General features: G+C 39.6%; 2 protein-coding genes across 4 annotated transcripts in view; one reads left to right on the top strand and one right to left on the bottom strand.

Moving 5' to 3' along the window:
- Positions 1 to 7,224, top strand: part of LOC135092969 (cell adhesion molecule Dscam1-like) — a 153,045-nt gene extending 145,821 nt beyond the window's left edge. Inside the window, exons 34-39 of the mRNA XM_063991793.1 lie at positions 219 to 371; positions 1,343 to 1,695; positions 2,423 to 2,427; positions 2,892 to 3,163; positions 4,185 to 4,272; positions 4,581 to 7,224. Of these exons, the coding sequence (XP_063847863.1) occupies positions 219 to 371; positions 1,343 to 1,695; positions 2,423 to 2,427; positions 2,892 to 3,163; positions 4,185 to 4,272; positions 4,581 to 4,788 (1,079 nt within the window). The 3' untranslated portion in view covers positions 4,789 to 7,224. The remainder of the gene's footprint in view (positions 1 to 218; positions 372 to 1,342; positions 1,696 to 2,422; positions 2,428 to 2,891; positions 3,164 to 4,184; positions 4,273 to 4,580) is intronic.
- A 3,425-nt stretch (positions 7,225 to 10,649) lies between these two features.
- Positions 10,650 to 16,205, bottom strand: part of LOC135093002 (calponin homology domain-containing protein DDB_G0272472-like) — a 17,708-nt gene continuing 12,152 nt past the window's right edge. Inside the window, exons 5-8 of one of the 3 annotated variants that reach the window (XM_063991840.1) lie at positions 15,587 to 16,205; positions 14,807 to 14,857; positions 13,789 to 13,958; positions 10,650 to 11,744 (exon numbers count right to left, since the gene is read on the bottom strand). The exon at positions 15,587 to 16,205 is cut by the window's right edge and continues 1,202 nt beyond it. In XM_063991840.1, the coding sequence (XP_063847910.1) occupies positions 11,453 to 11,744; positions 13,789 to 13,958; positions 14,807 to 14,857; positions 15,587 to 16,205 (1,132 nt within the window). In that variant the 3' untranslated portion in view covers positions 10,650 to 11,452. Of the gene's footprint in view, positions 11,745 to 13,788; positions 13,959 to 14,806; positions 14,858 to 14,893; positions 15,018 to 15,586 lie in introns of those variants that run through there. The other 2 variants (XM_063991841.1, XM_063991842.1) reach the window with 2 other exon arrangements.

Here is a 16,205-nt window from a genome sequence, read left to right as displayed (position 1 = left end):
TCTTCTCCCTTTTCTATATTCTCCATTTTCTCTTCGGTTTTCTCTGGCCACCCTTCATCATCTTTTCACATTGCTTTTCTCCTCCATCCTTGTCGTTCATGACCTCACTTCCTCTTCTTTATCTCTATTTTTCTTTATCACTTTCCCTCTTCACCTTACATCTCTATCCCTCATCTACCTCTTCTCTATCTCTCCTGGCCCCCTTCCTCAACCCACAGAGCCCCCCATGCCCCCCCAGCAGGTCTCCGGGGATGGGAACTCAGTAGCTGTGCAGGAGAACAAGGAGAACCTCAAACACAGGGAGCAGTTTTATGCCACAGTGCGCAAGATGTCACCTCACAGGGACCCCACTGCTGTTGACCGAATCCCTGGTGAGTGGCAGGCAGAGTGGCAGAGTTATGTGGGATTTTAAAGGGTAACTAAACACCAGTGCATCTTTACGTTCTTGTATAAGTGCGTGGAGAGGAAAACAAAGTGTGCAGTGTAGGTTTAGCAAAGGTGACAGTCTCAGTTGTGTTTTTAAGGGATAATCAAGCAGTGTCACATCTTCAGGTCCTTCCTTCAGTGTTAGGGACAAGTTTGATCTGTCAGGGAAGAGATGGCATGGCACATTTATTTCATTTTATTTTTTGTCTGTAGAACAATTACAGTAAGATACGCAATGACATATGATTCATAGTGTTTGTAATGGTAGACGTGCATTATGGTGGCTGAAGAACCTATGGGAAAAAATTAATTGTTTCCAGGGAGGCAGAAATACTGAAAATGAAGTAAAAACTGTTGTTTATAAGATTTTATGTATTTTATAGATATTTCCTGTGTGTATGTATTTGGAAAAGAGGCACATTGGATAAAATGGCGATTCACTCCTTGAAATATTACGTTAAATGTGACTCCATTGAACTGCCTTAGCGTTAACAACCATTTGACCTGTTTGCAATGTTGAGAAGTAAGATGCAAGAGAAACCTTCCACCCTTCTCAGCCTTCTGATGACCCATAGCTGGTGGAGGGTTGGTGAGGGGCACAAATACACTAGAAAATCACTGCAGCATATCAGGGACCAGGCACAGGTATTACAAGTGGTGCGGCAGACAGTGTTTATGTCATTAGCTGGTGGTGGATGGGTTAATAGCGGCTGGCCAGTTGGTCTTGCAAGTTTTAGTTTGTTATTCCAATTCAGTCTGTATTAAAATTTCAGTATGTTATGGCAGTTGTATGTTACATGTTGTGTACTCAGCTGTATGTGTGGGATTGCCAGTCTGGTATATAGATAGATGCATAGACTGTTATTATTATTATTATCATATTTTTATTATCATCATTTTATTATTCTCGTTGCAGAGTACGCAGACGACATCTACCCATATGCAACCTTCCAAATGAACAACACACACCAACAACAACAACAACAGCAACAACAACAACCATCACAGCAACAACCACAGTCACAGCCACCACCACACCACCACCACCACCCACACCACCAACAGCAGCAACAACCACAGCAACAACCACAGCCAAAACAGCAACAACAGCAGCAGCAGCAACAACAACAACAAAAATTAGGCCAGACACAGCGACCTCGCTTACAACAACAACTACAACAACAACAACAGCAACAACCACCCCACCACAACCCTTCCCACAGCCACTACCAGCCATGTGCTTATAAAGATGCTGTGGCTGGGAGAGAGGTAAGGAGGAAGAGGAGGAGGAGGAGGGAAAGTAGGAACAGAAACAATGAGGAGCAACAGAGAAGAAGAGGAAGAGGAGGGAAAAAAAGAGGAAGAGATAAGAAATTAGACACGAAAAAGAGGAGGAGCAGGAAAATAAGAATAGAAGGAGGGAGGAAAGAAGGAGAGGCAAAGCGGGAGTAGGAGAAGAAAGAACAGTAGGAACAGAAGGAGAAAAGGAAAAGGAAGAAGAGCAGGAATAGAAGGGAGAGGGGGAAGAATATGAAGAAGAGGAATGAGATTTATTGATTTAAGTTGAAACATGATAAATGAAAGAGAAGCAATTGATTAACAAAGAAAAGTAAAAAAAGAAATAGGAATTAAGTATATTCTATCTTTATTTTTACTCAACAAAAACCCAAACAGAGAAGAGTTAGATATTAGTTACCTAGATTACTTTCAGAAGTGTTTATCCTCCTGCCTTGGGAGTATTCAAGCCATAGGAAGGTGGACAAGACAATCAGGAGGAGAGTTACTGTTTACAATTCCACCCATCCCCTCATCTTTGAAACTCCTTCCCCCTTTCTTCTCATCTTCATCTTTCAAACTAACACTTTTTTTTTTGTAGCCCTAATTTGTCTATCTAATTTTCTTTCCTTGTCTTTAGCTTTCAGTCTTATTTCTCACTTTCCTTCAACTTTTCAACTATCATTCCCTGTCATTCCACCTTTTCCCTCACCTGACACAGCCCTCGTAACCTCCCTTCACTTTTCAAACTATTTCCATCATTATTTGCCTATTCTTTTCTTCCCCTTAGCCTTGCACACCTATAGCTTCCCTCCCATTACGTCACCACACCCATTACTACGCTGTCTCAAACACACCCTTTCTTCTGTCTCAGCTTTCAATCTCATTTTCTTCTAATTTCATACTCACCTATAGCTTTTCTCCTTTCACTTCACACACATCCTCCCTACCCCATCTCCACTTTTCACACCCATTCTCCTTTATTTCATCTTTAACCTCACAACCATACCCACTATCACCTCACACACAACCATTACACACCCATTACCTCCTTGCTTCCTTGCACCCTTCCTTCCTATTCTCCTTTTACTTAACATCCCCATAACTTTCCCTCCCACCCATCACCCCATCACCTCACACACCCCACCACCACACCACACCACAGCACCTCACACCATCCCTTTCCACAGCGGATGCCAACCACCGCAGAAACTTACTGTCATGTTGGCAGTGGCGGCCCACCAGGGAATGGAGGAGGTGGCGGAGGCGGAGGGGGCTGCCGGCTGGGGTGGTGGTGAGGGGCGCCACCCCACCCCTGCCCCCCACTCTGTCAAGTCAGAGAGCGAGGAATATGATACATTTGGGTCTGATTCTGACACAGACCCGCCTGCCTCCTCTCGGACAGAATCCTCGAATCAGCTCGACCACGAAAGGTCAGGGCCGATGAGGGCTGTGCATCATAGTAAGTCCCTGACCCGCCCCCACCCGACCCTGACCTGACCTCTCCCTGACCCTGACCTGATCTCGCCTTGCTTTGTCTCATCTGGGTTTATCTTCATTTTGATCTTGATTCTTGTTCGTGTTTCTTTACTTTGTGGTCTCATTTGAGGGTCTCTCTCTCTCTCTCTCTCTCTCTCTCTCTCTCTCTCTCTCTCTCTCTCTCTCTCTCTCTCTCTCTCTCTCTCTCTCTCTCTCTCTCTCTCTCTCTCTCTCTCTCTCTCTCTCTCTCTCTCTCTCTCTCTCTCTCTCTCTCTCTCTCTCTCTCTCTCTCTCTCTCCCTGCTTTCATTCAATGTTGTCTGTATGTTCGTTTGTTCGTTGCTTGCTTCTCACACACCCTAACCTAACCTCACCTCACCTCCTCCTCCCCTCACCACTCCCCCCACCCACACGTGTTTTGTTCTTGTTTTGTTGTTTTTAAGAGTCATGTATTGGAAATGCTGGTTTGGTGTTTTTTCTTGTCTTTTTCTGGGCACTTTAGATTCATTTAATATTATTGTGTCACTGTTTTTTTCGTGTGTGGTTTTGTATCAGATTTACAATAATATTTACTGATACTTGTGATGGATGTTATAGAAGTTGTGTTTTCATTGAGGCGAAGATAAGAAAAGGAGTCAGTAATGTTTTTTTTTTAGTGTTATGTTAAGGGAAGTGTGTATGTGTGTGTGTGTGTTCCTATCTGTATTCACGTATTTGCATTTTCACGAGATTACGTCAAGCTTGTAATGTCAGCGTGTGTAAATGAATGTTTGGAAGAAAAAATACAGCTAATATATCTCTCTCTCTCTCTCTCTCTCTCTCTCTCTCTCTCTCTCTCTCTCTCTCTCTCTCTCTCTCTCTCTCTCTCTCTCTCTCTCTCTCTCTCTCTCTCTCTCTCTCTCTCTCTCTCTCTCTATAGCTATTTTAAACTCCCTCAAATCCCATATAAAATCACCAAACATACCTTATTTATGGTTATTTTTAAGCGAAACCTCCCTCTTGCAGATCTTATTTACCACGCAGCCGAGTCTAGCACATCAACGGAAGCCTCGCCCACCCTGCCTCGCCGCTCCTTCCACAGAAAACGAGAGAGGTCAGTAGGGGGGAGGACTGCTGTAATAAAGGAGGAGCTCTTCTATTAAACCAGAAACTGACTTGAATACTGTGCTAGTGTGTTCTTGTGCTCTCTCTCTCTCCCCTTCAAGACGCAGCAGTCCGCAGTAGACGTAATGGTTGAGGAAGGTTACGAAACAATGCCTTACGTGTTTAGAGCGAGTGAAAGACACAGAGAGAGAGAGAGAGAGAGAGAGGAGTGAGTGAGCGAGTGAAAGAAAATGTTTGAAAAAAGTGGAGTTCATATTTGATTAAACACTCAGCCCTCCTCTCTCTCCCTTTTCGTAGGATGGGTGTGAGGAGTAGCGGGGGCACCCACACCCTCCTCAGCCCGCCCCGCACCCCGTCCTCCATCCTGGGCATGTCTCCGGTGCCCCTCACCCCGCCCACACCACCCACCCCCTTCACCGACTCCCGGGAATTGAGTGAGACCGAGTGTGACCGAGAATTGAGGAGAAGCTACCTTGTGGATCGGGGCAGCACTATAAATGTGTAATGCTCTCTCTCTCTCTCTCTCTCTCTCTCTCTCTCTCTCTCTCTCTCTCTCTCTCTCTCTCTCTCTCTCTCTCTCTCTCTCTCTCTCTCTCTCTCTCTCTCTCTCTCTCTCTCTCTCTCTCTCTCTCTCTCGTTTTATTTGTAAATCCTGTGTTTTTTCTGCTTTTCCTTTAGTTTTTTCCCTGGTTTTCTGCATTTCTTTTTAGTAATAGGAAAAGAAATCTCTCTCTCTCTCTCTCTCTCTCTCTCTCTCTCTCTCTCTCTCTCTCTCTCTCTCTCTCTCTCTCTCTCTCTCTCTCTCTCTCTCTCTCTCTCTCTCTCTCTCTCTCTCTCTCTCTCTCTCTCTCTCTCTCTCTCTCTCTCTCAGTGGGATTTCTCATGTATATATATTATTTGAAAATGAGTAAGAGAGAGAGAGAGAGAGAGAGAGAAAAGAAAATAAAGAGTTTCCCAATGCTACTGATATTACTATAAACTTTTATTGTGTGTGTGTAAAAGAAACATTTGTGTGTGTTTTTTCATTTGAGACACTTCTGAAAATATTTTGAGGGTGGTGAAGAAACATTATAAAAAGTATGTAGTGTTGTTTTAGAAATTGGCATAATGATGATGATAATAATAGTAATAATGGTAATGATGATAATGATAATGGAAAGTTTATGGATCTGCAGTAATATCAAAATGTTTTATTGATAAATTTAAAATATGGAGAGTTTGTATAGTTGTGTGTGTGTGTGTGTGTGTGTGTGTGTGTGTGTGGAAAATGTAGATATTCCTCGTAAAAAAATGTATAAGGTAAGATTAAAATGAAATGTGTGATTTTAATTACTACTGAATTAATTAATATGGCATTCATTTGTGCTGGCAAAAAAAAAAAAAAAAGTATTATTTATAAATCTATTATTGTACATGTTTTAGCACTCAAGGAAAAATATTGGCTGTGAAAAATTTAAAGATGGAAGGATTAAAGTATATTAAGTGTAAAAATTTAAAATAATGTTATCTGAAAAAAAAAATGTTTATATTTCTCCAGTGTGGTTGTAAAGAAGCTACTTTCCTATTGGCTGAGGCTGAAAGGTGATCTCCCATTTGTGGATGAGTGACAGTGAGACAAAAGAGGCCATCTAACTGGTTCATGGCCTCATCCTGACAGCCAATCAAATCCCTTGGGAGAAAAATGTTTAAAAATTGTGAAAATGATGAATTGTCTCTCATTCTCTTTAATGTGTGAAAATGTTAATGAACTGTTCCTCTTTTACTGTCTCTGTCTCTTTCTCTCTTTTGTAATATTGTTTGCTGTTACTTCAGATAATTGAGGATAATTGTACATAGATATTTATTAACAGAAAGGGAATAAAAGAAGGAAAGGAAGAAAATTTGTAAGAAAGGAAGAAAAATTAAGATTTGCTAAAAAAAATATCGGTTATTGGAAAAGATTCTGGAAAAAAATGAAAATTGTATATTAAGGTTCACCCTAAAAAGATGAAAGAAAGAAGATCATGAATGAAGAAATACTGAAGTGAATAAAGGCAATAAGGAAAAAGTTGATGAATCTCATATGGAAGGAAAAAGAAATGAAAGAAATTAAGACAATGAAATGCAAAAGAAAGGATAAAAATTTCAAAGGATTTTTTTTTGTTTATTTTATTGTTTATTTTTTTAATGTATAGTTTTGTGTGTTTCGAAAAAGATATTTAATTCAGTATTTCCAAGTGTAATGATAATATCCCTAGATAACATTCATGTAAGCTTTGGGCATTTATGGAATACCTGGAATATTTGTCATTTTAGATAAGTTTACTTCATTGTCATTCTAAAGGCCTGTAATGCTTTGAATATCAAGTTATTTGGTTTTGTTAATAATGACTGCCTGTATGTCTGTCTGTCTGTCTGTCTATATATATATACCAGGTAGACACTTCCTCATGGCAGCCCAAAGGTAATGCTTGTACTTTGGAATTAAAGAACAAGTTGAGTTTTATAAGAAATCTTTTGTTGTGTGAGATTTAAGAGTTTGCAATGTGATCTAAGAGTCTTTAAGAGAGTCTAGGATTGTTCAAAGGAATCTGAGATGTTAACAGAATCCATTTGTTTATACTGATCAAATTCATAAGTGTATTAATGCAACATGAATGCTTGGAGGTTAGATCCAGTTTCTTATGCTAAACAGTTTCAGAATATACTAACAGAATTCTGAGCACATTATCTAATCTGTTTTTATTTATTTATTTATTTATTTATTTATTTATTATTTTTGTGTGTGTTTGATTTCAAAGATAAATCGAGACCGTAGAGAATTAAAGGAGTGTGTAGAGGATGTTTATGGAGTCTTGTCACTTATACTAATCAAATTGAAGAGTTTATTGCATTTTTAAATGTATGGAGTCTACAGGTGTTTAAAGGAACCTATGATGATGTTAAGTGGAATCCAAGTGTTTACACCAATTAAATTCAGAAGTTTACTGATGCATTCTGAACACTTAATGTAATAGTGTTCGCATCTTTATAAATATCTTCAGTCTGTGCGTGCTTTCAAAGTTAATTTAATACTGTGTGAAGGAGTGTAGGAATACTTAAAGGATCAGATTCAAGAGGATGTCAAGCAGTCCATCTGATGTTACCAATGGAATCCAAACACTTGTCGTAAACAGTGTTCAGATTTTTGTAAAAAGAAAAATCTTCCAACTGTGCGTGATATCCAATTTTTTTTTTTTTTTTTTTCCCATAGAGATCATTGTGTTCCCCACTCTTTTTTTCCCCATGTTTATTGGTGTGATATATTTCTATATAATAAAAATGAGGGTTTTCATGTACAAGATAGACTGTTAACTTCCTGGTGACTAGTGGTAGTGGTGGTAGTTGCTGTTGTAGTAGTAGTAGTAGTAGTAGTAGTAGTAGTAGCTATTGTGTTCTGTGGGAGAGTCAGGCTTGCATTTTCTTTATAATCCTGTTTTATGTTAGACCATTTAACTCAAAAATAATCATTAGTGATACATAAATCCTTCTACTTAATCTCATTTCTGTTATATTCCTGTACACCTCACTAATGCAAGACTTCATCAGCTTTCACTATTTTTTCCCTATCTCTTGTAAACTCATTAACTCTGCCTGGTTGTGTTTCCTCCCTTTCCTTTGACTTTAACCGTGCCAAGACTCCAGGTAACGGATACAAGCTAGGAAAGAGATTGGCAGAAACTGGCTCCCAAACAGTGGTGGATGAGTGGAATAAGCTTGGCGGTCATGCGGTCAGCGTCTTCAAGCTATAGGTAGTTTCAAGCGAAGATTAGATGGCTCTGGGTAAAGACAGGCAGTAATAGGAAAGCTGACAGGGGGAAGAGGATAAAAGACGTTCATGGTTATGGTTAGTAAAGGATCTGAATCATGTGTAAAGTACTTAGAGGTGTAATGTTTGAGCGTGCTTAAATGTTGGGGTGATCGTCCAAGACAAGTAAACATTTGAATTTGATAATAACGAGAGGCTTCAAGTCACACAAGCTTTTCAATGACTTCACATTAAGTCATACAATAGATGAAGAATTGTAGTTTAAACACCGCCAGGACCATTTTAAAATATGGCGCTTGAATTAGAGATATGTGGATATCTTGACAAATATAATGGCTTATAATTTAGTTTTACATGTTCATGCTTCATTGTATTTCGTTTTATTTTGTATTAGTATAATATGAGAGAAGTTGGTGCATATTATTGGAAGGGGAAAATGTAATTTGTGGATTGGTGTGTACGTAGTGCGCGCAGGCAGAGGACCAGCAAACGTCAGACAATGAGGGTGGTATTTGAAGTTAAGTCGTGTTCTGCTGCCTTATTTAACCTGGATTTTCTCTTAACAAGATTGTGACGCGTGCCATGGGTGCAGGCTTAGTACCTACCAGGAGGTATCTGGGAGGGCTGCGAGCTGCTCATAAAGGCCAGGAAGGCTCATAATATTGGTAAATGACCCACCTACCACTTGTCCATCTAGTGGACTTGGTAACAGGACGGTTCGGCGGCGGTGGAATTCGGTGACGTCGTCGATCCGCCCAGTCATTTCCCCGTCGAAACGCCCCGGAATTTTCCTTCGAATCGCCCTTTATTATAAGTTGATAAATATGCATAATATAATATATTACCACCTAACATGATATTATAATAAAATGACACAATATATACTTCTGATTCGTGATTCAGATTCAGGACTCATAATTACGTATTTATATCCAGAATAGCATGAATAATCTGTTACATTCCCCTGTCTGTCTCACTCAGGCGTAAAAATGAATTCCTGAATGAAACTATTGAAATCCACACGGTTCAGGTTCATGATTCAGGTTTCCGATTCGTTGTAGTGGCTTCCATTCCCTTGTCTGTCTCACTCCCGCTTACTGGACGCTACGGAGGAGACTACTACTCGTTTGATATATTAATATTAACCTAATTAAGAATGATCACAAGGAAGCTACACATGGACAGTTTGGCCTATAACTACGTATAGCCTATTATATCTTTCTTTACCTTGTAATTTTGTATAGAAGTACACTTTTGTCTGTTGTATTCACTTTGCATTTTTACCAGTTGTGCATTTTTTTTTTTTTTTTTTTGCCAGTTGTGTGTTGTATATTTTTCTATTATGCTTGTAGGATTGTACACTTTTGTTTGTTGTACACACTTTGCATTTTTTAGCAGTTGTGTTCTTGTATTGCTTGTAGGGTTGTTCCTTACCCATGCATCACCTGCCAAAGGGAAGTTCGACCCAAGCAGCAAGCCCTGCAGTTGTGATGGGTGTGAACAGTGGCAGCACCGCACCTGATACACTGGCATTTCCCAGGAAGAGTGCAGACACAGCACACAAGCAGACTGAAGGAAGGAGGCATAAAGAGCTTCACAAATAAGGACATAAAGGAGGAGCTAACTAAATAAGGTGAAGTAAACACACGTACTTTCACGAGGAGGGGGAGTGGTGACAGACGGCAAGTTGTAAGTGGTTGGGAGTTTTCTTATGTAGATCTACTGGCCTTCTGCAGTCTTTCCATTTTCTTTATTCTTATCAGTGTCTCCTGCATTGCTTTCTTTCACTATTTCATGAGAGCTACTGTGTATTAATTAATATTTTGTGGTTTAACTTCTCATGTTTTCGCCATGTTCAAATTGCTTCATAGGTTGTCAAAAGCTAAATATATTTCCATGATATTTTTTTCTTCCCTTCTCTTCATTCCTGTCACTATCATATTCATAAGAACATAAGAAATAAAGGAAGCTACAAGAAGCAACCAGGCCTACACATGGCAGTACCTGTATGAAATATACCTGCCTATTTCCACGTACCATATCCATCCATAAATATATTCACATTCCCTCAAATACCTGCAGTTCTCCATTTAGCTTTACCAGCATTCAAAAATCTTTCTACCATTACAGCACAGCCTATTGCACTTCTAGGTTTACCACTGCAATATTAAGTGACTATTATTACTGGATAACACTAGAAGCTCTCCAGTTCAGATTATAAGTAAAGGACAGACTGAGGATGTTCTGTGAGGCACTTATCTTAATCAAACATCAAGCTCACCTGTTTGTCCTTCAACTGATGTCTTTTAGTATGGATTCCCTACTGGCATTCTCTTTCTTCCTCACACTGGGCAATGTATAAACCATCTGCCAGGCTGGATCAAAGAGTCTGTGAGCTGCAGTGTCCTGGCTGAGTCTCGTCTTCACTCTGCCAGCCAGTCTGTCTATATAGACTTCTAAATGCATGTGAGAGTATTCCTCCTTTGAAGATTCTATTTATTTATTTATTATTATTATTATTATTTTTTTTATCTTGTCGGTTCCTGTGATATTGGAAAGGTTGTAAGGAGAGTGTCCTGAACAATTGATCAAATATAATCATCTCCATTAACAATAATTACACATTTGTTCAATCATACACTCATAATACACTGAGGAATATGTTTAGGTACACGTGTTTACATTGATAAAGTATGTATGGTTTATATATTTACATGTACACACTATAGATTTACATACATAGATATACATACATACATACATACATATATATAATGGTTCATAAATTAGGAATTGCAAATTAATGTGCATTTTCTTCTTTTTCATGTTACAGTTCCAGATTCTAATGTCTCATTAATCGATTATTAGTATTTATTTACGTTTTTTTAATGTCTAGTTTCTTCACTTCATAATGCTGTTTCTGTATTATTTCCGCTTACAAAAATCATCAGGTTTTCTTTATTTTTCTCTCGTTCTGAATTTCAAATTTTTTCAGACTTATTTTCATACTTTTTCTCTCCTTTCTACTACTCTTTTCCTCCTCCTGCTTTTCCTATCATCAGATCTGACCTTATTCCTTACACTCCATCTTTTCTTCCTCCTGTTTCCTTTTCCTTTTCATCACGATAACTCCCTCCTTTCTCTTTTCTCAACCTCTTCCTTCATTCTTTTCTTCTTCTCCTGCTATCAAATATTTCTTCTATTTTATATTTTCATGATCAAACCACGTCCTTTTTCTATTCCTTCCCTTCCCCTTCTTTATCATCTATCTCCTTCCTACTCTTATTGTCATCAGATTTCCTCCCCGCTCCTCATTTTCATCAAATAAAATCTCTTTTCCTCCTCCTTCATGTTCTTTTAATCCCATCATTTTTCAGTTACTCTAACTCTCTTCCTCATCTTCCTCCGTTTTATCCTCTCCCTCATCCTCTCCCTCATCCTCATCCTTTTCCTTCTTCACGCCCCTCCGGTCTCCTCTGCCTCGCCGGGTCAAGCTGCTACGAGGGGTCAAAGCTGACGGGTGTTCAGACCACTGAGAGAGCCCCGTTGCTAAGGCCGACGCTAATTTCTCTCTCGCCTGCTCTGCTTCCTTCGTCACCACCGCCAGTCTTGAGTACAGATGGGTCACTTCCTCTTCCACTGATCTTATGGCACGCTCCACGCTCCTCCTGTCCCTGTGTGAGATAGAGAAATTAGGGTTTTGGAGGGGTGAATGTGACATCATCATCAGCAGCAGTAGCATCCTTGTTTTTTTTACTCTGTACATTTTATTACTGGCCCTATTTACTTAATTGATTTTAATCTGGTATTACATATTTTTATTGATTAAAGTATCGCGGTGTTGAGATGTAAGCTTTAAAGGGACTCGGCTGTATAGTTACCAAGGGATCCTTGGTTTATAAACGCGTAAACAAAGAATAAAAGCAATGAAAATAACAATAACATAAATAGATAAATAATAAAAATACGGGCATCATGGTGTGGAAATTTAAAGGGACAGGCACGGCTGATATTTAAAGGGCCGCGGGCAGCGACGTCACGCACTCCCTGTCAGCTGATTGGTCGCCGAGTTGGAAGGAGGAAGACGGCAAACCAATGTGGCGGAACATTCCTCTTGGTGTTCTGATGCGAGTACCTGTGTTGGACATTTCCTGGACTATTAACTGATCTCAGGACCTGTAGAAACTCTAGGATGTCCTGAAGACACTGGAAGGCCTGAAGGGTGTGCTGGGTGAGTAACAGTAAGCATAGGATATTTAATTAAGAGTTTACGAGGAGTTATACAAGGAGGGATGGTGTCTTTGGTACAGATCTCAGTTAAGTCAAATATTTTTCGAATTTTTGTAGTGTTTGCTTTATTTCTCTGATTTGTTATTGTGTGCATAAGGAGGTGGGGTTATCGCCGTCCTTCTCTTCCTGAGGTGATGAATGGATCATTGGTTAAGGAGGAAATGAGATAAATATAGGCTATAGTAAACAGTTGTTAAGGGAATGTCCACGCAGTTTTCATATTTTGCTTATTTTTCTAGTGGTTATTTTAATTTCTCGGCCGGATACTCGAATGCCGGATGAAAGGAATTTTACTGTATTTCGTTTTCTGTTTAATTGCTAGATTTTCATTATGGCTGTCATCAATAGTCACGTATATCACTTTCTTTCTGCCTGGTGGTGGTGTGGAGAGTAGTTGATGAGATAAGTGTGTGTGTGTATGTGTGTGTGTAATGGAAATGGGGTTTAATTATCACAATGATCAGTGCACATTACATAGAATCATATTTGCGTCATCTTTCATCCATTTTCTTTCTTTTTTGTTCATGTAATAGACGAGTGTGCGTTTGTGTTATGTAGCGGAGAGAAATCATGCAGTTTTGGTTGATGGAGATTAATGGAGGAAAAACATTGAGACCGTACGTAATGTGAAGCCTAAACTTTTAATTTCTACATCTTAGCCTCTCTCTCTCTCTCTGCATCCTAGTCTCATATTTTCTTCCCCTTTAGTTTGACAATATATGTTGCCTGATTTGTGTATCCTAGTACCGTCTCTCTTTCCCTCCCCCAAGTATTTATTCCTTCACTACAGCTTGTTCTATAGTGTACATACCATTTACTAAGTGAACATCAACACACATTGAACGCTACTTACTTACCTTCTATATCATCTCTTCATCTCATCATTTCTTAGTATGTCAATCTTGTACCCATAAACACGTGATTTTTTTTTTTATATATATAATTTTAATGGGTGTGCATAGTGACCGTGTATGGTTATTTGAAGGTAGTATTAGTTAGATTAGGTAACGTTGGGTAAGTGTTCATATTTTTGGATCTTGTTAGTAATTTTGGATGGTTTTATGGGGAAAGAGCGGTGTAGGAGGGGAGGGGTTGGGTAGCGGTCCCTCCTACCATACAGTACAGCAGGTTAATTAAAGTGACTGGCGAGGGAAAATTAGAAGTTAATTGATTCTTAACACAATAAAACTTGAAATTATTATTGTCGTTTGTTTATTTTTAATGAATCGAGCTGAATTAAACTTGAAAACTTATTTGTGAATTTTGACGAAAGTGAACTGAATACCATCTTTAATTACTACTACTACTACTACTACTACTACTACTACTACTACATTCCTTTTCCTCAGTCTCTCTTCTTCCTCCTGTCACCACCACCACCACAACCACCACCACAACAACAACAACAACAACAACAACAACACTCACCCTCCCACCGTCTGGTCTTCCGTCGCCAGCCTCGCCTGCAGCTCCCACAGCCTCTCCTCCAGTAGGCTTAGGCGCTCTTGTAGTCTCGCCATGGTAACTTCCTTCGTCAGTAGCCGCCTCTTAGCTAAGAACGCATTGCTGATGTTGTTAAGTACCGCTTGTTCGGACTCCTGAAGGGGGCAAAGGAGGAGGAGGAGGAGGAGGAGGAGGAGGAGGAGGAGGAGGAGGAAATGTATATATGAGATTAATATTGCTTTTTTTTTGTTTATTTATTCAGTTATTTGTTCATATTTTTCACTTATTATTATTATTTTGTGTTTATTTGTTCCTTGTTCCTTTGTATTTAGTTATTCGTTTTTGTTTAAGTTCGTGTGTCTAGTTCATCTTTTTTTTTATCGTATTTCTTCATGTTTATTTATTTATTTATTTTTTTTTATCGTTCAAGTTTTGTGAGTTTATTTGTAACATTTGCGCTTTTTTTTGTGGTAGTTTGTATTTTGAAGTTTTGTTTGTTTGTTTATTATTTTTTTTTTGTCATATTTTGTTCGATTTCCATTTGGGACCGCAAGCACACACACACACACACACACACACACACACACACACACACACACACACACACACACACACACACACACACACACACACACACACACACACACACACAGACACACACACACACACACACACACACACACACACACACACACACACACACACACACACACACACACACACACACACACACTAATAATAATAATAATAATAATAATAATAATAATAATAATAATAATAATAATAATAATAATAACAAAAAACTAAACAAAACAAAAAGCAAAACACGTGCCATCAAAACAAAAAGCAAGGGTGAAAGCAAACACGAAATCAACAAATTAAACAAAAAAAAAAAAAATTAACTGAGCAGAGAGAGAGAGAGAGAGAGAGAGAGAGAGAGAGAGAGAGAGAGAGAGAGAGAGAGAGAGAGAGAGAGAGAGAGAGAGAGAGAGCACACTCTTACCTCCATAATAACCGGTAATACGGCTTTCCTCTCCGTCTTGTAAATGTCACTCTGTTTTTTGTAGCTTTGTGTTAGTTAGCTTTACACTGAGAGAGAGAGAGAGAGAGAGAGAGAGAGAGAGAGAGAGAGAGAGAGAGAGAGAGAGAGAGAGAGAGAGAGAGAGAGAGAGAATCAAAAAGCAGATTTATGGACTGACAAAGAAATATATTGACTGTTAACAAGAGAGAGAGAGAGAGAAAGAGAGAGAGAGAGAGAGAGAGAGAGAGAGAGAGAGAGAGAGAGAGAGAGAGAGAGAGAGAGAGAGAGAGAGAGAGAGAGAGTCCATGGGGATCAAAGTTAATGAAAAAAAAAAAAATTAATCACATACTTATATACAAGAAGCCATATGTGTGTGTGTGTGTGTGTGTGTGTGTGTGTGTGTGTGTGTGTGTGTGTGTGTGTGTGTGTGTGTGTGTGTGTGTGTGTGTGTGTGAAATATATTACTTAACGCTACAGCATTAATAACAATAACAGCAGCAACAACAAGAATAGCAACAAACAACAACAACAACAGCATTGCATATATTACCACTACTACTACTACTACTACTACTACTACTACTACTACTTCTACTACTACTACAAATACAAGAACAACAACAACAACCTCCACAAGAATTATCCCTTCATTAACAAACACCACAATTAAATCCCACAAAAAAAATATATAAATCATGACTCCAATCCTAAATATATTCTGATCCTCCTTTACTCCTCAAATCCTCCCTGTGATCCTCTTACCTGGGCCATATAGGGTCCTCGCCAGCAGATCACAACATCATGATCCTTTATGGTCGTGGCTGCGGTGGTGGCGGTGTCAGAAGAATCATAAAGCACATTCTGGGTTCTTTTTAAGGGTGATTTCTTAGCTGTGAGTTTCTCCTTTTGTGGGTAATCATCTTCCGTGTCCGTGGTGGTGGTGGTGGTGGTGGTGGCGGTGGTGTGGTTCTCAAATACCTTTCTGGCTTCCTTCACCGCCATCTGGCTCGTCTCCTGGTGTAGTGACATTGATTTCTGGTCGTGGTCGTCCTCTTGGCTGCCTTGAGTCGTGTCAGTGCTTATGAACGAGCGTCTGATGGTGCCTTGTCGTCTCGGGGACATGGCATTCTCCTGGGTCCTCCGTCTCTTCTGGGAGCCACGCACTGACCTTCTGCGGGAGATTGGGGTCTTGGTGGTCAGTTTTCCGCTCTTGTTCTCGCCTGTTACTGAGTAGAGCAACTCAAACTTCTCCCGCGTCGCTGCCACAGACCACGTGATCGATGGCATGTGTCCGTTACCCTCCGTTTTCTGTACCATTGGAGGGAGAGAATGGGGAGCTTGTCTAATCATTGGGTGAACTGAGGGACTTCCTTCAGAATCC

Source organism: Scylla paramamosain, chromosome 41 (genome assembly GCF_035594125.1).
Source record: "Scylla paramamosain isolate STU-SP2022 chromosome 41, ASM3559412v1, whole genome shotgun sequence".
Classification (NCBI taxonomy): domain Eukaryota; kingdom Metazoa; phylum Arthropoda; class Malacostraca; order Decapoda; family Portunidae; genus Scylla; species Scylla paramamosain.
Note: the sequence above shows the minus strand (reverse complement) of the source record. Positions and strands in the feature narration are given on the sequence as shown.